This window comes from Lynx rufus, unplaced genomic scaffold (genome assembly GCF_022079265.1).
Source record: "Lynx rufus isolate CCGP_SWC_20201006 ecotype Redwood Valley unplaced genomic scaffold, mLynRuf1.p SCAF_8, whole genome shotgun sequence".
Lineage (NCBI taxonomy): Eukaryota > Metazoa > Chordata > Mammalia > Carnivora > Felidae > Lynx > Lynx rufus.
Window position 1 is genome coordinate 10001968 of NW_025814896.1, and position 20505 is coordinate 10022472.

The window sequence follows — 20505 nt, forward strand, 5'->3', positions numbered from 1 at the left end:
AGCGCTTCTCTTAGCTGCTTTGAAGACATTGCCTCCCAAACTTGGCTGGGTATTCCTTGCATAACTTGTGAAAAGCCCAGATTTCTCTAAACACCAGCCCCTTCTGCGCCCACCTCCATTATGACTCAGTATCTCCAAAGTGGGGCTCAGATGTGTCCATGTTTAACACCCCCCCACACACACACACCCCCAGATTTTTCTGATACCGAGACAGATTTGGAGTACGGAGTGAAGATAAAGGGATTCTTTCTCGTTGCTGTTAAAAGCTTGTGCCCGTGCCCAGTGTTTTTTATCTGGCCTGTTAATTCTCACTACAAATGCAGGAGGTTAGGTATATTTTATCAGTCCCAAGTTTTCAGAGGGGGATACCCTCACATTCAAATGGGGTAACTTAGTGCACCACCAGACTCCTGCCGGGGGATGGAGACCCTGTGCTGGCCTTTTACAAGCACGATCTCGGTTAATCCTTGGCACCTTCCTCTGCAACAGAAACTTCCCATTTTACAGACGAGAAGAGACGAAGCCCGAGTCACTGTAAATCGTAGTGTCTGGATTCTAAGGCAAGTCTCGGTCATGACCTGTACACTTGGCCACATCCTGGAGCCATTGTTATTAAGACCCTTCCATACTGGGTATCAGTCTTGTTCGATCATTAAGGAATCCTCATCGATGCAAATCACTTCATTTCCTGGTTCCTGTTTCCCTGTTAGTCTCATGGGCACCTCAGCGACAGGGAGGCAGTGTTCCAGAGGAATAGAAAAGGCTTCATTTCTTCCATCCATCGACTTTGATGTACTTAAGTGCACACGGCACTTTGCAAGACGGCTTATACAACGTGGCAACACAGGGGTGCCTGGGTGGCTCAGTCGGTTGGGTGTCCAGATCTTGACTTCAGCTCAGGTCTTGATCTCACGATTTGTGAGTTCGAGCCCCACATTGGGCTCTGCACTGACAGCGTGGAGCCTGCTTGGGGTTCTCTGTCTCCCTCTCTCTCTCTTCCCCTCTGCCGTTTATGTGCTCTCTTTCTCTCTCTTTCAAAATAAATAAATAAACCTAAAAAAAGTAAAAAAAAAAAAAAAAAGTGACAGCACAGCCCAGAGCCTGTGTCTTTAGCAAGTCAACCAAATTGTATTTCCACACAGAGGTTACTTGCCTTTGCTCAACTTGGGGGAAAATGGAACATAATGGAAATATTTATAAATTTTCAGAAAGTTATGATGCATATATACCAACCACATATGCACAAAGGTAGTTTTCATAGGATTTAGACTTGAGGAAAATTAGAAATAATATAAAGACCTTATAAGTACTGAGGTTATGATGCATGGATAACATATGATCGTGTGCTATTAAATAATAAGATTTATAAAAACTTTAGGGATCTAGCCATAACGCTTATGTGATATTATGTGGGGAAAAGACCAATTTTACTGTACATTATGATCTTAATTTTTAAGCGTTAACGAATGGAAGAAAATGTTTTGTAATGTTCATGGTACCCAGAGGTGGAAAGATTGTGAGTGATTTTCCTTCTGCTTCTTCTCTTCCCAATTTTCTGTTATTAACATGAGTTTCCTTACGATGAGGCAAAGAAAATTTGAAAAATAAAAATAAAGGTAGTCCTATTAGAGACTCATTCATTGATTGTGTACCTTTTTTATATGTTTTTAAGTTTTATTTATTCTGAGAGAGAGAGAGAGAGTGTGCATGCGTGTGTGCTCACACAAGCAGGGGAGGGGCGGAGAGAGAATCCCAAGCAGGCTTCACCCCATCAGCACAGAGTCAGACACAGGGCTTGAACCCACGAACCTGTGAGATCATGACCCAAGCCGAAGTCTGACGCTTAACTGTCTGAGCCAGCCAGGTACCTGATTGTATTTATTTAGCAAACATTTACATAGCACTTTCTTATACGGTGCCAGATATTGTGGGAAGTGCTTTGCAAATGTTAACACGTTGTTAACTTTCGGTATCATTATGGTTAACTTTTGGTATCATCATGGACTGTTGAGAAACAGTACCCCTATCAGTTAGGAGTGAATTTTGGCTACAGGTAACAAACTGAGCTATCCCAGCCTAATGAAAAGTCTGGGATTGGTTGATTCAGGGGATCGATGAAGTAAGGATGAGCATCTGTAGGGGTTTTAGCATTTTCCTTATAGTAACAACATGGCTGCAGAAGCTCCTGGCATCACATCCACATGCAAGGCCAGAAGAGCAGGGGACCAGTGCCAACCATATCTAATCCCTTTTTATCACGAAAGCCAGATTTTCCCAGAAGTTCCCAACTATGTAAGGGACCAAGATTATTTAGACTAGTAGTTCTCCTGGATGGGGGCGGGAGGATTGTCCAAGCGGAGGGGTTGGTTTTCCTAATGACTGGGAAGTACAACTACCTTTTGTTGGGATAGGACTAGCTCCTGGTCCTTCGGAGTGCAAGCAGCCCTGCACACCAAAGAACTTTCTTGCGTAAAATGCCACCGGTGTCCCCACGGGCAACGGTGCAAAGGTGCCAGGAGCCGGAAGTTGGGTCTGGGAACGCCGCTGCTGGCTGGGACAAAAGAAGGGAGCAGAACGGGCATTGCGCCAACAACTGGCCCTCGCTGCCGCGATCTGGTCGGTGTTGCGATTTGAAGCTGTTTGGAATTGACCGCTTAACTAATCTGTGGCTTTCCCTTTGTCCCGTGGAGTTCCAGGTGGCACAACGGTGCTGGTGGAACTTACTCCGGACATCCACATCTGCGGCATCTGCAAGCAGCAGTTTAACAACTTGGATGCCTTTGTGGCTCATAAGCAGAGCGGCTGCCCGCTGACCGGCTCGTCCGGGGCCGCCCCCAGCACGGTCCAGTTTGTGTCTGAAGAAACCGTGCCTGCCGCCCAGACTCAGGCCACCACCAGGACCATCACCTCCGAGACCCAGACGATCACAGGTACGGCCGGGGGGACGGGAGAGGCGTCCTGCTTCTGTCCCAGGCACCTCCGCGGAACTCATTGAAAACGTGGATTCCCGGGGTCCACCCCGTGGGGTTGTGGATTCTTTTTCTTTTTCTTTTTTTTGTTTTTAATGTTTATTTATTTTTAATTTTGAGAGAGGGAGAGAGGAGCAGAGGGACGGGGAGACACAGAACCCGCCGCGGGGCTCGAACTCATGACCCGAGCCACAGTTGGACGCTTAACCGACCGAGCCACCCGGGCACCCCACGGATTCACTCTTTTTATTTATTTTTTTTTTTTTTAATTTTTTTTTTCAACGTTTATTTATTTTTTTGGGACAGAGAGAGACAGAGCATGAACGGGGGAGGGGCAGAGAGAGAGAGAGACACAGAATCAGAAACAGGCTCCAGGCTCCGAGCCATCAGCCCAGAGCCTGACGCGGGGCTCGAACTCACAGACCGCGAGATCGTGACCTGGCTGAAGTCGGACGCTTAACCGACTGCGCCACCCAGGCGCCCCGGATTCACTCTTTTTAAACAAGCTCCACTGGGAAGCCAGCTGCCCAGCCAGGTTTGGGAACTGCTGGGTGAAAACGTCAAGTGTTAGCAGTTAGAGATGCTGTTGCACGTTGAAACAGGCAAAAAACAGATTTGTGAAACGAAAACCTGTACATACTAAGGAAACAAAAATACTTGCAGGAAATACGTTGCATGGGAAAAAGGCAGTTGTTTTGGGTGGTGGGACTATGTGTATCATCCCAGAATGTGCTTCATTTTTCTAAAGGGACAAACAGCATAGGTTTGTTTTGAATCTGCCAGCGGCATTGACGTCCACCCTCCCCTGTGCTGCCTGCCAGAAAGATAGAAAAGTTCGTCCTAGTTCTTGGTTGTGTTCATTTACTCCACCAAAAATAAATTGCAGGGGCCCCCCGGGGGCTCAGTCAGTTAAGCAACCGACTCTTGGTGGCAGCTCAGGTCTTGATCTCGGGGTCGTGAGTTCAAGCCCCGCACTGGGCTCCACGCTGGGCTCGAAGCCTACTTCGAAAAAATTGCAGATGGGTCCAAAATTGAAATGGTTTCGTTTCACAACGAAACCATAAAAGTTCTAGAGTAAATATATACACACACATACACACTCACGTAAAAACACTCGTGCACAAACATATATCTATACTTATACCTCTATAATCTGTCTCAAGGGGCTAGACAGACAACTTTAAAAACATGAAGTCAGGGGCGCCTGGGTGGCGCAGTCGGTTGGGCGTCCGACTTCAGCCAGGTCACGATCTCGCGGTCCGGGAGTTCGAGCCCCGCGTCGGGCTCTGGGCTGATGGCTCGGAGCCTGGAGCCTGCTTCCGATTCTGTGTCTCCCTCTCTCTCTGCCCCTCCCCCGTTCATGCTCTGTCTCTCTCTGTCCCAAAAATAAATAAACGTGGAAAAAAAAAAATTAAAAAAAAAAAAAAAAAACATGAAGTCACCCATTTATGAGGACATAGTACAAACACTGCTGAATCCTGTGGGGAAATAAAGAATGTATTCCTTAGTTAAAAGCATTCAGGTTTTTAAATTCAAATCTGTGAGGCGCCTGGCTGGCTCAGTTGGTGTAACATGCAACTCTTGATCTCGGGGCTGTGAATTTGAGCCCCACATTGGGTATAGAAATTCTTAAAAATAAAGACTTGAAAAATACTATATATATATATATAAACAAAACATATACATATATATATATACACACATATATATAAACAAAACATATACATATATATACATATATATGTATATATATGTATGTGTATATATATATGTATATATACGTATATATGTATATACATATATATGTATATATGTGTATGTATATATACATAGGGGTGCCTGAGTGGCTTATTCGGTTAAGTGTCTAATTCTTGGTTTCGGCTCAGGTCATGATCTCATGACTCCAAGAGTTCGAGCCCCGTTTTGGGCTCTGTGCTCATAGTGTGTAGCCTGCTCATAGTGTGTTGCTCTCTGTGTGGGATCCTCTCTCTGCCTCTCTCTCTCAAAATAAATACACTTAAATCCTCTAGCAAAAGGAAAAGAATCGTGTATGTGGCTACAAATAAAGTTACAATTTTTCCAAAGTAAAAACAATGTATAAAATTAAAGACCCACAGTTGGGGGCGGGGGGGGGGGGGGGGGAACTGCAGCATAGATGGCCAAGGCCTAATGTCCTTCATATACAAAGAACTCCTAACACCAGACGAGATCGGGCGCGTTCAGGGTGGTATGGCCGTAGACAGAACTCCTAAAATCGATAAAAGTAGAGAAAAAGAACCAAATGGAAAAGTCAGCAAAGGGCAACAGATGATATACGAAGGGCCACCGAACATGAAAGGATGCTCTGTCACCTTAGTCATTAAAGAAATGTAAGTGAAAAGACTTTGGACAGGAAACGGCTTTCGTTTTCTGGGGATGTAAATTCATATAACCTGGGCAATTTTGTGATATCTTTTAAACTTAAAATCTTTCAAATTTTAAAATGTACATTAATACATTTACCCAGTAAGTCCACTTCGCGGTATTTATCCCGTAAAATTTTATAAACCTATGTATCCTGTAAAATTTTATTCATTTACGGTATATACGGTCAAGAAAGTGGAACCTTTAGGGGTGCCTGGGTGGCGCAGTCGGTTGAACGTCCGACTGTGGATTTCGGCCCAGGCCACGATCTCGAGGTTCGTGAGTTCAAGCCCCGAGTCGGGCTCTACACCGACCATGCAGCCTGCTTGGGATCCTCTCTCTCCCTGCCCTTCCCATGTCTCTCTAAATAAAGAAATAAACCTTAAAAGAAAGAAAGTGGAACCTTTGTATATATACATGTATACATCAAGAGATGATGAGATAAGTAGACATCAGAGATTTGGACAACTGGACAATGAAGTATGACTTAGCCTTGAAAAAGGGAGCTAGATCTTTGTACGGACATAGATTCCCAGGGTAAGTGTAAAAAAAAAAAAATACACATACATATGCATACGTGCATAGTATTCAAGGCAGGCTTCTAGAAGAGGAATGAGGTAGGTAATGTTAATGATAGAAGCTGTGTGTCAGGTGACGGGCACTGCTGGGGTGGGGGGGGGGGACTGTGGTAGAGAACAAGCATAGAGAAAAAGCGTGCGCGACTCATCCAAAGGTACAGCTGCCCTTTGGATCCGGTCACTTAGATATTTGGGTTTTTCAGAGAGGCTGAAAAATATAAAATGTCCTACATTTTCAAACTTCGTTGGCCAAACAAAATACATCTGTAAGGTTGACGGAGTCTGCAGGCTTCTTCTAGCCTTTCTCCGACACTGTTCAGCAGGTGGTTAACCTGGAGCTGAGGAGTGGAGAGAACGTCTGACGGGGGGGGCGGGCCACCAACCTGCACCTTGCTGATTCTGTCCTGTGTTGGTGTTTCCATTTTTTTGTCAATAAGCAAAGTTTTGTGGTTGTCTTCTTGACGCATCCAGAAGAATGTTTCTGCTGAGGTTTTTTTCCCCAAAGTTTATTTGTTTTTGAGTGAGAGAGAGTGAGCACGAGTGGGGGAGGGGGAGAGAGAGAGGGCAACAGAGGATCTGAAGTGGGCTCTACGCGGACAGCAGAGACCCGGATGCAGGGCTTGAACTTGTCACCTGCGAGACCATGACCTGAGCCGAAGGCCAACGCTTAACCGACTGAGCCACCCAGGTGCCCCTCTGCCGAGTTTTTTAAAACACTGAAATATAATGATCTGATCACTCACAAGCCTTAAGGGGGCAACCTTCTGATTTTACTGCTGGTCCAAGGGAAGCTGTAAGTGGGGAGGAGACACGGCCAGAGGCCACCACAAGTTCAGGACAGTCCCAGCACTTACACATTTTGGCCTTTACCCCAGCGGCCCTGTCCCTGTTCACTGTCCTCGCAGTCAAACTCCCATCACCCCACACAGTGGGTACGAACCCTGTAGAACAGTGCCTCGGGTTCAGGAGGCTTTACTTGTGGCCATTGCCCCTTTCTGGGTTCTGAGCCTTTGCTCGGGCTGTTCCCTGGGCCTGAAATACTTTTCCTGCCTTTACCTGGCATGACCGTCCACACAGAGGATCTGGTTTCATCTCAGGACACCCCCTTCACTCTGGCGGCAGCCCAGCCGAAGTCCTCTGTTTTCCAATGAACCCCGTTTCCTTGCCTTGGCGGCTTCGTACCGTGTTGTTCCCTCTTTGGGGGACTCCTTACGCAGACATCGGAGCAGAGCTTAAAGGCATCTCCTCAGAGATCCCGTCTCGAACATCACACACACACGCTGTTCCCCCGAGCCGGGCCAGGTCCCTGTAATTAAATGAATATCTGGGGAACAAACTTCAGGTCTGTCCCGTCACTGAGCCATGGGCACCGTGAGGTCAAGGGCAGCACCCCTCCCGTCCACCACCGGATCCCCAGCACCAGCCTTTGCTCAGGGAATGACCAGCTGCCCCAGTCTCCCATCCGTCGTGAGGCTGATCCCGCACCCACAAACCTGCTCCTTCTTGCGTCCTGTGTCTTTGCTCGAGGACGCTTACCCTTCCTTGGCATTTCTACTACTCTGCCATCCGTCACGCTGGCCATGCCTGGGTTGTGCCGGCCGCCCCGTACGTTCAGGCTGGGCCTGGAGACCCCTGTGTGCCCAGCTCACGGTGCTGCAGGGAGCTCCGAGCTCCAGAGACAGACTGCCAGGCTTGTACCCCTGCCTGCCACCCACCAGCCCTAGACCGCGGGCAAGCTGCTTGCTGCTTAATAATTCCTTGTGTGCAAAAAGAGGTTACGGTGGCACCTATGCTGTTAGGTAATAGAATTAGGTGCCTAATACCTAGTAATCATTGTGTTATTGGAGGACTCTGATAATCCACATAAAGGGTCTGGGACAGAGTCATTGGGCTCAGTAAACCACCGCCTTTATGAACAGGTGGCGAATGGGACGGAGTCATTGGGCTCAGTAAACCACCGCCTTTATGAACAGGTGGCGAATGGACGTGAGACCTGCAGTCTGTTCCGTCTCTGCCTGACTCATCATTCCCGCTTCTGTGCCGCAGAACAACCGAAAGCCCGCCTTCTCCCCCCTTCTTTCACACTGTTTCATTTGGCCTTCTGGGCCTGACTCCCCAAAAGCTTGGGCTTCCCTGTTCCATTTAGTGGCAGTTCCGAGACCCGCCCGTGGACCAGAATCTCTGGGGAGCTTGTTAAAGACACCGATGCCCGGGCCCCACCTCCTGAAGCCGAGTCTCTGGGGCCGAGGCTCAGGCATCTGTATTTTTAACAAGCTCCTAAGGGATTCCACGTCTCAGCCAAGTTGGAGAGTCCCTCGCTGCTCGAGGCCACGGTCTGACCCCCGACAGGCAGATTTCTCCAGATATTCTCACGCAGACACTGTCCAAACTTGTTTGTGCCTCCCAGTTGTTGACTAAAGCCAAACCTTTCCGGGTTGCTCAACTCTGTCCCTTCTCTGTCCAATAATATAGTTGAATCTAAAAGAGAATCATAGTAGTAGGTGGATGTAAAGTAAACTTGATTCTCTGCCTGCTTTGAAAGCTGCCTTTTGTCTGGCGTTTGGCCAAAGAACTTTTCTACAGGTGCACTAACAGTAGATATTGACGCTGGTGAAAAAAATAGCGAGCAGCCCACATACATTTTCTAAGATTCTAAAAATCACGGGGCTTAGGAGTTAGGCCCCTGAGTGGGAGTCCCGGCCGTGACCATGGCAAATTATAGGAGCTCCTGGTGTCTTGTTTTCGAAGTGGGGATAAGAATAGATAGAAAGGCCACGGGGTTTGATGGTTAAAGAGTCTGGGTCCGATTGCCTTGAGTTCGATGCCCAGCCGCCCCCACCTGCGGTCAGGTAACCTTGGGCAGGTAACAGGATCTCAGTGTCTGTTTCCCCAGCTATATAACATGCCAGTACTCACCTCAGAGGGTTCTAGCCAGGCCTCCCCCATGGAAGACGCTTAGAGCTGTCAGTGTTAGCCCCTCGTACTTAACCACATCCGAGGGCTGTGAAAACGCAATGAAACAGCACGGAAAATGTGGCTGCAGGGCCCGGCCCATGACAAGCCCCCAGCCAAGAGTAGTTGAATCGATCTCTTGACCCAGAAGGATCTTTCTTTCTCTCCCCTTCTAGTTAATTCCTACCCTTTGGGTCCCATGCTAAAGGTCACCTCCACCTAGAAGCTTTCCGTGATTTCTCACTCCCCACACCCCCGAGGTTATATGTTTTACCACTTCCCCACCTGGAACTTATTTATCTCGCTTGTGATTCACTAGCAATTTGGGGATAAGCAGTCTTTAGTTAGCTGGAGAAGCGGATTCAGGTGCTGTCAGAGGGCAGGCGGAGACGGTGAATGCAGGAGCAGATTTGCCACGATGGGGAGTGGGAGGGCCTGGGGACCACCAGCTGGGAAAGGAAAGCCAGGAACCGCACCAGCTTCGTCTTGGTATGACTAGGAGGCGGGCTGGCTCTACCAGGCAGGCTGTGCTGGTCCCCTGTCCTCTGTTCTCCCGGGAAACAGTTCCCAGAAGGCCAGCATGAGCTGGGCCGCTCTGGGACCCTGGGGCGACAGGACCACAACTAGACCGCTCCCTCCTCCTGAGACGCCAGATACCCGACATCCCCTCCCCCACGCATCGGGGTGACAGCTGCTTCTCTCCCTATTACAGGTGAGCCTTTTCTCCTCTCAGTCTTAACTAAGACACCAAATCCTAGGCTTCTCCCCATTTTCTGACGGCTTGCAGGCCGGCTTCCTCAGGCCTCCCCAAACCTCGCTTAACGTGAGCCCCAAACCAGTAAGAAGTCCTTTGTAGCCACCGGTTACTGAGATGCCCCGTGGCTCTCGTGGAATGACGCTTTCCTGCCACAATGAGTGACAGACTTACTGAACCACGGGCATGTCCCTTGTGGTCTCTGGCCAGAGGACAGTGATAGAGGGAAGGTCCAGCCCACCTAGCTGGTTCTGGAAGCCTTGAAAGAGAATCCGAACGCTCAGTTTGGCCCGTGGGCCCCCAATCAGTGGTTTAATTTCTTGTTTACTGGATTGTAGATCTCCCTGCCCGCAGGGACCTAATCGTCTTGCTTTCCTGCCCCCTCAGCACCAGACCTGGCACACCGGAGACCCTCAATAAAACAGTTCTGGAAGGGACACGGGAAAGGGCAGCTGTAGGATTCGATGAATGTGCGTGTAGCATGTGACTTGGTGTCTGCCCCATCCTGAGGGTCCAGGGAGGGCAGTCCCGTGAGACTGTTGCGCGACAGACGCGGGAGCCGAGATAATGGAGATGCCTGCCCCTGGAGAATTCCAAGCCCACAGGGGAGGAGAATTTAGTTGCAAAGACATACAAAACCAGCCGTCGGTGACAAGTCTGGCCTTGTGCAAAGAGTTAATGGAGTAGATTGGTCCCAGTGGGGAAAGCCAAGGGGGGAAAATGAGATCAAATGTATAATAGTCCTTGAAAGACTCACTGGCCTTTGGGAGGAAGATGGTGGGAAGGGGGCATTTCCTAATGGTGCTTTAGATGTGGAGAAGCTCCAGGCAGTATCTGGTAACAGTGGCTGGAGTGACAAAGAGTGTATGTGCTAGGAACCATGCTTCAGCTCTGGCCTTTATTCCGAAGGAACCGGGGAGCCATTGAAGGTTGTTGAGCAGGTGAGCGATTTAGTAAGATAAACTATGTAATGATTTGCTGGAAGAATCCGACAATAATAGAGGCAATTCTTATGTGAGTGCTTATTCACCATGTCTTTTCTAAGCACTGCATGTGAGCCATAAATTAGATGCGAAGAATGATTAATCCCCATGTTACCAATAACCAGCTAAGGCACAAAGGGGTTAAATAGCTATCCAAGTTGACTGAGCCAGAAAGTAGCAAATCCAAGCCACCTGGCTAGAGAATCTGTGCACTTGACCACTTACGCACCACCCCTTAGAACACCCTCATGACAGTGTTTCTCAAACGTGTCTGTGCCTCAGAAGCCCCTGAAACTTCGGTGAAACGTGGAAATATCCAGATACCCTTCCCCTGGCGGTAACATCTCCGTGGCTCTGAAAGGGCCCTGGGAATTTGAACCAGCCAATGAAGGCTTGCGTTTTACAGAGATCCCCAGATCTATCTATCCCCAGATAGATCCCAAGAAGCTATCTGCATGACTGCCCCCAGGTTTTATGCCTTTTTTTTCCCCCACAAAAGGAAAGTTCACAAACTTTCCTGCGGGATCTTAGTCCCAATTCCTACCTTCCGGGCGAGCGGGTCTGATTGGCTCAGCTCCTGTAGGTATCTGCTGCTGGACCAATCAGCTGCGGCAGAGGAGAGGGGGCGGTGTCAGGCTGGGACCTCACGTAGGACATGCGTGAAAACCCTTTGGAGGGGCATGAGTGGCCTTTTTTCTTAGGAGATGAATTTTGAGTTTGCATTTGGTTCCAGAACCCTAAATGTCAATCGTACGCGTGGACAACATTGGAAGAAACAGAAAAGTACAATCGATTTGAATATATGACAATGTAACAATATCTTTAATCTGTAAAGCTCATGTACAAGTCAATAAGAAAAAAGTGAAATTCAATAGAAAAAAAAACACAAAAGAAAAAATAGCATGAACAGGGAGTTCACTACAGAAGGTACAGGGATGGATTAAAAAAAAAAAATGTCAAAAGGAATTCATCCTCACCAGTTGTTTGAAAAAAATGTGGGTTAACTAAAATGATCTCATTTTGTTCTGTCAAATAGCTGATGTGCCAGCAAAAGTAAAGGGGAGAATGTAAATTGATTTAGATTTGCAGAAAGGATCTTATAATCATGTATCACCAAGGAACACGGTGACCATACCATTGTGACCAATCTTGCAACTTAGAGGAATGTATCCAAAGTATCCAGAGGTCAGTTAAAAATCTGGGGTGGGGGTGCCTGGGTGGCGTAGTCAGTTGGGCGACTGACTTTGGTTTAGGCGGTGATGCCACGGTCCGTGGGTTCGAGCCCCGCGTCGGGCTCTGTGCTGACAGCTCAGAGCCTGGAACCTGCTTCGGATTCTGTGTCTCCCTCTCTCTCTGCCCCTCCCCTGCTCATGCACTCTCTCTCTCTCTCAAAAGTAAATAAACATGAAAAAAAAATTTTTTTAATTTGGGGTATGTGTTATTATACAAATAAATACCCAGAAGCCAACTCAGTGTTAAAAACAGGGGAATGGATGATATAGCTCAACCAAAATGAAGGAATAGAATGTAGCCATTTGAAATTGTGACTTAGGTGAATGATAGCCTGGCCAACAGCTTCAAATGGTGACGTTTTTTAACAAAAGGGGACTGTAAATGATTCAAGCCATGATCCCAGTTTTACACTTTTGAAATCTACATACAAAGAATGTGTTAGCCATTAGGTAGATCATTAATTCACAAATATTTTTTGAGCCCCTGCCCTTCGCCAAGTTCTGTTAGTTGCTGGGAGACAGAGATGGAGAGGACAGGTGTGACCTCGGGTGTCTCATCCAACCAGAGGGAGGGGAGGACCACGATGAGATAATTTCCCAAGTAATTATTTGATCACAGTAGAGATTAGTGCTTTAGAGAAAAAAATAGAGAATGTAATGAGCACATATATTGCCATGTTGACGGCCTTGGGCAGTTTTTATTTTCCTCTCTATGCTGTTTCTGTACTCCCTAGATATTCTACAGTTAATGTTTACTTTTATTAAAAAAAAAAACAAAAACAGGGGTGCCTGGGTGGCTCAGTGGCTTAAGCGTCTGACTTCGGCTCAGGTCCTGATCTCACAGTTTGTGAGTTCGAGCCCCACGTCGGGCTCTGTGCTGATAGTGCAGAGCCTGCTTGAGATTTTCTCTCCCTCTCTCTCTTTCCCTTCCCCACTTGCAGTCTCTCTCTCTGTCTCTCTCTCTCTCTCAAAAGTAATTAATTAATTTTAAAAAATACAGCGGCTCCTGGGTGGCTCAGTCGGCTAAGCGTCTGACTTCCGCTCAAGTCATGATCTCGCGGTCCGTGAGTTCGAGCCCCGCATCGGGCTCTGTGCTGACAGCTCAGAGCCTGGAGCCTGCTTCGGATTCTGGGTCTTCCTCTCTCTCTGCCCCTCCCCTGCTTACGCTCTGTCTCTCAAAAATAAATAAGCATTAAGACATTTTTTTAATAAAAATAAGAGATAAAAAGAGGAGTCTTTAAAAATTGAAGGAGAGACGGGAGAAGCCAAAAGGGCTGGAGGATGTGAATAATGCCGTCAGATATCCGAAGGGCCGTTTTGCAGAAAAGGAGCTCCCACTGGTCCACGTGAGCCCAGCGGGTTAAGACACTGAGGGGCATGACCTCTGAGAGATTTGGCTTCTGTAACATTCATCTAACAGTCTTATATTTTAAGCAGCCTCATAACTGAGTAACCCAACACCCACGGTGCTCTGGCCACAAACCGGGACTTAACTACAACAGACAGGCTCTCGGGTGCACACCTGGACACCCAGAAAGCCAGGGAACTCCCCCAGGGACGAGAAACAAGACCGAAAGCCCAAAGCAGGTGTGTGAGGCTGTGAGCTGCCGGAGGGTGTGGATCTCACTGGGGGCGGATCTCACTGAACGTGGGACTTGACTTTCATAGCCAAGCCAGAGGAGGAGGTGGCGAGGCCCTGAACCGCGTTGGAAAAGTTGGCCTCGGGTCAGTGGGACTGTTCACACCCCCTTAACGCCTGGGAATGAATGGCTACTCGGGTGTCACATCACACACAGACACCTAAAGGGGCCTGAGGCCGCCCCCCAGTGACCAAGGCCACTTGAAGCCTTTCCCTGGGTATCTGTAGGCCCTGCTATTCCCAGGGCCTCCTAGAAAGAAGCCAGAGGGGGCGGCGGGGATGGGGGGCGGGGGGAGGGACCCTTTCTAAAGCCAGCCCAGAGGCTCCAGCAAGATTGGTCACCAGAGACCCCAGTGCTCCTTTCTCGCGTGTTGAATTCCAGGCACCTGCAACAGGCACTGTGAACAGTTACGTGCTTCCGTGTTCTGAAATGTCACCTTCTCCCCGAAGCCCTCACAGATCCCCCTACTTGAAACTGCACGGCCCCCCAGCACTCCCCGGACCCCTTCTCTGCATATTTTCCTCCATAGCATTTAGCTATATATCTGTATTCGCTGTATGGCGTGTGGGCAAGTTACTGCGTGCACCAACTAGAGTGTGGGCTCCATGAAGCAGGGATTTTTTTCTGAGTGGGGGGAGGGGCGGAGAAAGAAGGAGAGAGAAAATCCCAAGCAGGCTCTATGCTATCCGCGCAGAGCCCGACACGCGGCTCGATCCCACCAACTGGGAGGTGAGGACCTAGGCCAAAATCAAGAGTCGGACGCTCAGCTGACTGAGCCACCCAGGCACGAAGGCAGGGACTTTTGTCCCTTTGGCTCACTGATGTGTTTCTACTGCCTAGAACGGCGTCTGGCCCGCAGTAGGTGCTTAATAAACGAGGGGCGCCTCGGTGGCTCAGTCAGTTAAACAACTCTCACTCTCTCTCAAAATAAACAAACATTTAAAAAAATATTTGCTCTGGGGCGCCTGGGTGGCTCAGTCGGTTAAGCGTCGGACTTCAGCTCAGGTCACGATCTCGTGGCTGTTGAGTTCGAGCCCCGCGTCGGGCTCTGGGCTGACAGCTCGGGGCCTGGAGCCTGCTTCGGATTCTGGGTCTCCCTCTGTCTCTGCTCCTCCCCCGCTCATGCTGTCTCTGTCTCTCAAAAATTAATAAACATTAAAAAAGAATTTTTTTTAATATTTGCTGAATAAGTCCATGAAAAATGACAACAGCGGTAGCAGTTTTCCATGCCTGATTTCTACTCTTCACAATAGCTCTAGGAGGTAGGAATAGAAATTGTACCCATTCTCCAGGTGAGGAAACTGAGGCTCAAGGAGATAAGACTTAAGAGCCCAAGCTCTTGAGCAAACCCTTTCTGGTCTTGGACCCGGCTACTTTGGGATGACTCACTCATTATGTGTCATTAGACCCACCCCAAAATGACCCCTGCAGCTGGGTGCCTGGCTCCCTTTGTTTCCTGCTGCCTCCCCCAGGACACCAAAAGCACGGGCAACTTGTCTATTTTGCCTAAAGGCGGAAATAGACACATGGAAATCCATCAAACTTCTGTGCATCAGAGGAAACAAGGCTGAAAAGACAACCTTGAGGCGCCTGGGTGGCTCAGTCCGTTAAGCAACTGACTCTTGATTTCGGCTCGGGTCACGATCTCACGCGTGATTCATGAGATCGAGCCCCACATCGGGCTCTGCGCCGACCACGCAGAGCCTGCTTGGGATTTTCTCTCTCCTTCTCTTGCTGCCTCTTGCCCCCCGTCAAAATAAATAAATAAACATGTTTTTTTAAAAAGGCAACCAAGAGGCTCCCGGGTGGCTCAGTTGGTTAAGCGTCTGACTTCAGCTCAGGTCGTGATCTCACAGTTCATGAGTGCGAGCCCCGCGTCCAGCTCTGTGCTGACAGTTAGGAGCCTGGAGCCTGCTTCGGGTTCTGTGTCTCCCTCTCTCTCTCTCTCTACCCCTCCCCCCACTCACGCTCTGTCTCTCTCAAGATAAATATTAAAAAAAAATTTTTTTTAAACCCCAAATGTCATTGCGAGCCTGCAGACAAACTTGAGCACTATTGAACACCTTGTTATCACTCAGCAGAAGGGTGTGCATTTGGGGGGACTACGTATATCGAGCTTCGTTGTTTAAACATCTTCCAAGATGTCGCATGATGAACCGGGTCGAAGATGAAAAGTAACCGTGTACGCAGAAATACCCGCAAAGAGTAGCAGGGGGTCAATTTGATACTAATGAGGCAAATGGTTGTTGGAGAAACAACGCGGTGCTTGCCGTTCTTGCAAAGCAACAACCAGGAGAGATGAACTCCCTCAGTTAGACAAAGCTGCGTTAAGTGTTACTGAGGCGCATGGAGAGCGTTCTCAAACTTGACCACGTATCAGAACGACCTGGGGGGCTTGTTAGAACACAGGTTGCTGGGTTTCTGAGTCCGTGGGCTGGGGCGGGACCCGAGGATCGGCCTTGGTAGCAAGCTCCGCCGTGGGTCCAGGGCTGCTGGCCGAGGACCACGCTTTGGGAACTGAGCAGAGCGCTGGATGCAAAATCCCACAGCGTAAATGAAACGTTCCAACAAGAGGCAAGTGTGGTTGGTACCTGCATCCGAGGGACTCGGCGAGCAGACAGGATATCGGTTTGTCAGAATCTTTTGGCCAACTTTAAACAAAAGCCACTCAACTTCCAGGGCACCTGGGTGGCTCCGTCGGTGGAGCCTCCGACTTCGGCTCAGGTCACGATCTCGCGGTCCGTGGGTTCGAGCCCCGCGTCGGGCTCTGTGCCGACAGCTCGGAGCCTGGAGCCTGCTTGGGATTCTGTGTGTGTGTGTGTGTGTGTGTGTGTGTGTGTGTGTGTGTGTGTGTGTGTCTGCCTGCCCCTCTTCCGCTCATGCTCTGTCTCTCTCTGTCTCTCAAAAATAAATAGTAAAAATTTTTTTAAAAGCCACTCAACTCCCCCGTACATATTGCAGTGGAAACCGTGAAACCATTTACTTGCATAGCAAGTGCTGCTGGAACCCAGGCGTTCTTGGGGTTCATGTTGTCATTGCCAAAGGTCCTTAAGAGGTGGAGATAAGAAGCCTGGGTTTCCTCAAAATGTCCAAAGAAATCGAAATTAATTCATTCAACAAGTTCACAGTTTCGCCATTGTTAGGACCTCTCAGCCTGAAAAATACACCCGACGAACAGACCTGCCACTGGTCATATTGACTCTTCCTGTGAAACCAAGTCTCCATGTAACAAATTATGTGTCATAAAGGAAGAAAATATTTCCAAACCCAAAACCATAACTGTAGTTAATGAAGTAGTCACAAAAGTTTTTATAAGCAAGAAAAGAAATTTGAGACTGCCTGTTTTATTCTTTATAATAATAAAAACAAAGATCAAGATGATAAAGATGTTTGGTTTCTTTTTTTCCCCTAAAAACTTCAGTAAGAATACAAGGAGTTTTTGATTTTTGTTTTGTTTTTTGGGTTTTTTTGTTTTTTGTTTTTTGTTTTTTTGTTTGTTTGTTTGTTTGTTTTTGGTTTTTGTCTGTCTGTTTGTTTTTGGAATACTTGTGTTTTTAGAGAGTATTTGTAGTTTGGGCCAGAATTCCTTTGATCAGTTCCTCTCCAATTGCTTGTTAGGATTTTGTGATAAAACTTATGAAGGTACCAAGTGCATTTGGCCAGAGATAATAGAAAGCTTGCCTGGTATAAATGATAGGCACATTTCTTGTTTATTTAATAAGTCTAGATTTGGATAGTCTCAGAGTTCTGGCTCAACATCAGATTTCCTTGCTCTTTCCTCATGGTCATAGAATGGCTTCCACAGATCCAGGCATCACATCCTTACTCCAGCACATCCCAAGACAGAAAATGGGACAACCAGGCCAGTAAGAATGGGCTTTCCTCGACTGCCTCTTTTTTTATTTTTAAATCAGGAAGAAAATCTCTTCCAGAAGCCCCTCAACAGATGTTCTCTAGTGTCTCACTGGCTAGAAAAGGGTCACAGGATCAGTCCTAAACAGCGAAGGAAACCGGGAAAGCAATTTAACCTGTTCATTCTCTGTGGAGGAGGGTAGGCAAAGGGAAGAGCTGTCGGGTATTCATATGACGAGAGCTAACAACCGTCCTGTCTTTTAGTTTCAGCTCCAGAATTTGTGTTTGAACATGGCTATCAAACTTATCTGCCCACGGAAAGCAATGAAAACCAGACAGCCACTGTCATCTCTCTCCCTGCCAAGTCACGTGCCAAAAAGCCCACGGCCCCACCTGCTCAGAAAAGGCTTAACTGTTGCTATCCAGGTAAAGGCAGCCTTGGGTCCCGCTTGTGTAAAGGATGTGACATTCACCAATTCCAGGGCCCTCGGTGGTGAATCCCTGACAAGTGGACATAGACGTGCTCCAAAGCGCTGGGCTTAAAAATCAGAGCGCCATAGTATTTACATCACCACATATGACCTCTCTCTCGCTGTCCCTGGTTACTGTGCATGTGGACTCTAAACCTTTACAGCCATGGGCTTTGAAATGAAACTCGTGAGTATCCAGGGGACTGTGAGTTTTTCTCCCTGTGCTGTAGCTTACAAAGACATCCAGAAAGATTGTTGTTTCCTTTAAAAATAAAACAAAGCGAAACTTTGTATTTGGGAATAATTTCAGACTTACAGAAAAGTTGCACAAATAGTACAAAAAAATGTACGTACGCCCTTCATCTGGATTTCCCAAATGTTAACATATTGTCTTTGCTCTGTCGTTCTTTCTGTATATAAATATTTTCCCCCAAAACCATTTTAGACTAAGTTACAGACATGATGTCCCTTTACCCCTAAATACCACAATTTATGTTTCCTAGAACCAAGGAAATTCTTTTATATAAACACACTACAATCATCAAAATCAGGAAATTAACATTCATACACACTATTATCAAACTATTGACCTTATTAAGATCTTACCAGTTTCTCAGTAACGTGAGAAATTAGGAGAAGAAAAACATTTTCCCCTGGTTTAGAATCCAGTTCATGATCCCCCATTGATTTGCGTCTTCATCCGTCTTTAGTTTCCTTTAATCCTAAAGTTTTGTCTTCCGTGGCCTTGATATTTTGCCAAGTACGGTTATTTTGTAAAATGCTCCTCAGTGTGGGTTTGCCTGATATTTCTTCGCGATCAGATTGGAGCTCTGCAGTTCGGACAGGAAGCACAGAAGTGATACGTGTCCTTCTCGGTGCGTCGTATCGGGAGGCACGTGATACCTGTTTGTCCTGTGTACTGTGGGGTTAACTTTCATCACCTGGTTATGGAAGTTTCTGCCAGCCTTCTCCACCCTTAAGTTACTATGTTCCCCTTTGTAATTAATCTTTTCTTGCCTTTATAAGGTTGCCAATTCAAGACCGCCTACGGCATGAAGGACATGGAACGTCATTTAAAAATTCACACTGGTAAGTAACATTTCTTCGGCTCGTACGCCCGGGACATGTATTGTGTGCCAGGAGCAAGGGATCCGGATGAGTCAGACATGTGATAGGACACAGAACCTCACTGGTCGTCACAGGAATACAAATACAAATTGAATAAAAATAAGATGCTATTTCCGTACATGGTTTTGGCAGAAAATGTTTGAAGCAATAAAATCCAGTGCTGGAACAGATATGAGCAAGCTTAGCTAGTGGAAATGTGAACTGCATTTTTGATGATTAATCAGCCAGAATTAATTAAAATTTAAATGTACATATTCTTCTCATTTTGAGATGATCCTATAAATGTGCGTACGTGCGTGCGTGTGTGTGCGTAACGATTGATAGAGAGGGAAGGATAGTAAATATTTTTATGTTTACGTCATATCACTGGACACAGGGTGTACGTGTGCTATTTTTGCCATTCTGAAGGTGAAATTTAATTCATAAATACTTTTTTTAAAAAAAGAGGGAAAGAAAGATTGATGGGGCACCTAGCTGGCTCAGCCGGTGGAGCATGTGACTTGCGACTCTTGATCTTGAGGTCATGGGTTCGAGCCCCACACTGGTGTAGAGATTACTTTGAAAACAAAGCAAAAGGAGAGGAAAAGAGCGATGCACGGAAAAAGAAAAACGTGATTATTTCTGGTGATTTTAATTTTCTTTAATATACATTTTTATGTCTCCCAGATTTTCTGGATGGAGAAGGAACTGCATTTAGACTATTTTTAACAAAGTATCAGATACTCGTAATTCAAATGATACAGTACGAACACAGAAAGTGTCAATGTGTGTAAGACAGGGATACGCTGAAAGGTAGCTGGGGCGTCACTAATTGCCCCAAGTCTGCCATTTAGCCTCAGCCTTTGGAAGATGAAATTATCCAGCAATTATTTCTGAAATTTGTTGGCCACGGCCAACGATTGCCTTGTTGCAGTGGGGTCATCGTGATATTCTCCCCAACCTCATTTGGATTTATTCCAATCAGTGGAATGTTAAGCTATTAAGTCTCAAGAATGGGTAAGCCTTCTCGAGGTAACAAACAGTGGATCTCTCCGTGTGGGTTTGATGTGAACGTCATCAGTCAAGCATATTCATCATCGCCAGAGTGAAGTGCTGTCATCATTAACGATGATTGAGGAAGCACTATAAATACTTAAGTGAAGCAATGACCTTGAGTCTTCTGCAGGTCCGTAGGGAAAACCTGAGACACGCGGTTAGCTAAGCCTAGGTTTGTAGGATAGTTTCTAGGTGACTGCAACATCTCCATTCGCATCTTCAAGTCGGAGAGTTGACGAGAAGGCGTCCTCACCTCAGGTACTTTCAGAGAGGAGGGCGTGGCCAGGAGCAGCGACAGCAGGCTCTTCTCTGGCCGGAAGCCATCCTTCTTCCCCAGCTTCCGGCACCTGCTCGGTGTGGCACATACGGAGGGTGGCGACCACAGGAGCTAATCAGCAGCTGACAACCATGAGAAATTACTGTTCATGGACTTTTAAATTTGATGGCTAGCACTTGCAATCATAAAATTATAATCTTTCATATCCTTTTTAAAAAATTTGTTTTAATGT

At 47.2% G+C, this 20505-nt stretch overlaps 1 protein-coding gene across 3 annotated transcripts in view; it reads left to right on the top strand.

The window, feature by feature from the left end:
* Positions 1-20505, top strand: part of ZFP64 (ZFP64 zinc finger protein) — a 91844-nt gene that overhangs the window by 1400 nt on the left and 69939 nt on the right. For 2 of the 3 annotated variants that reach the window (XM_047068854.1, XM_047068852.1), the window contains exons 2-4: positions 2691-2930; positions 17628-17789; positions 18860-18922. In XM_047068854.1, coding sequence (XP_046924810.1) covers positions 2691-2930; positions 17628-17789; positions 18860-18922 — 465 coding nt within the window. The remainder of the gene's footprint in view (positions 1-2690; positions 2931-17627; positions 17790-18859; positions 18923-20505) is intronic. The other variant, XM_047068853.1, reaches the window with a different exon arrangement.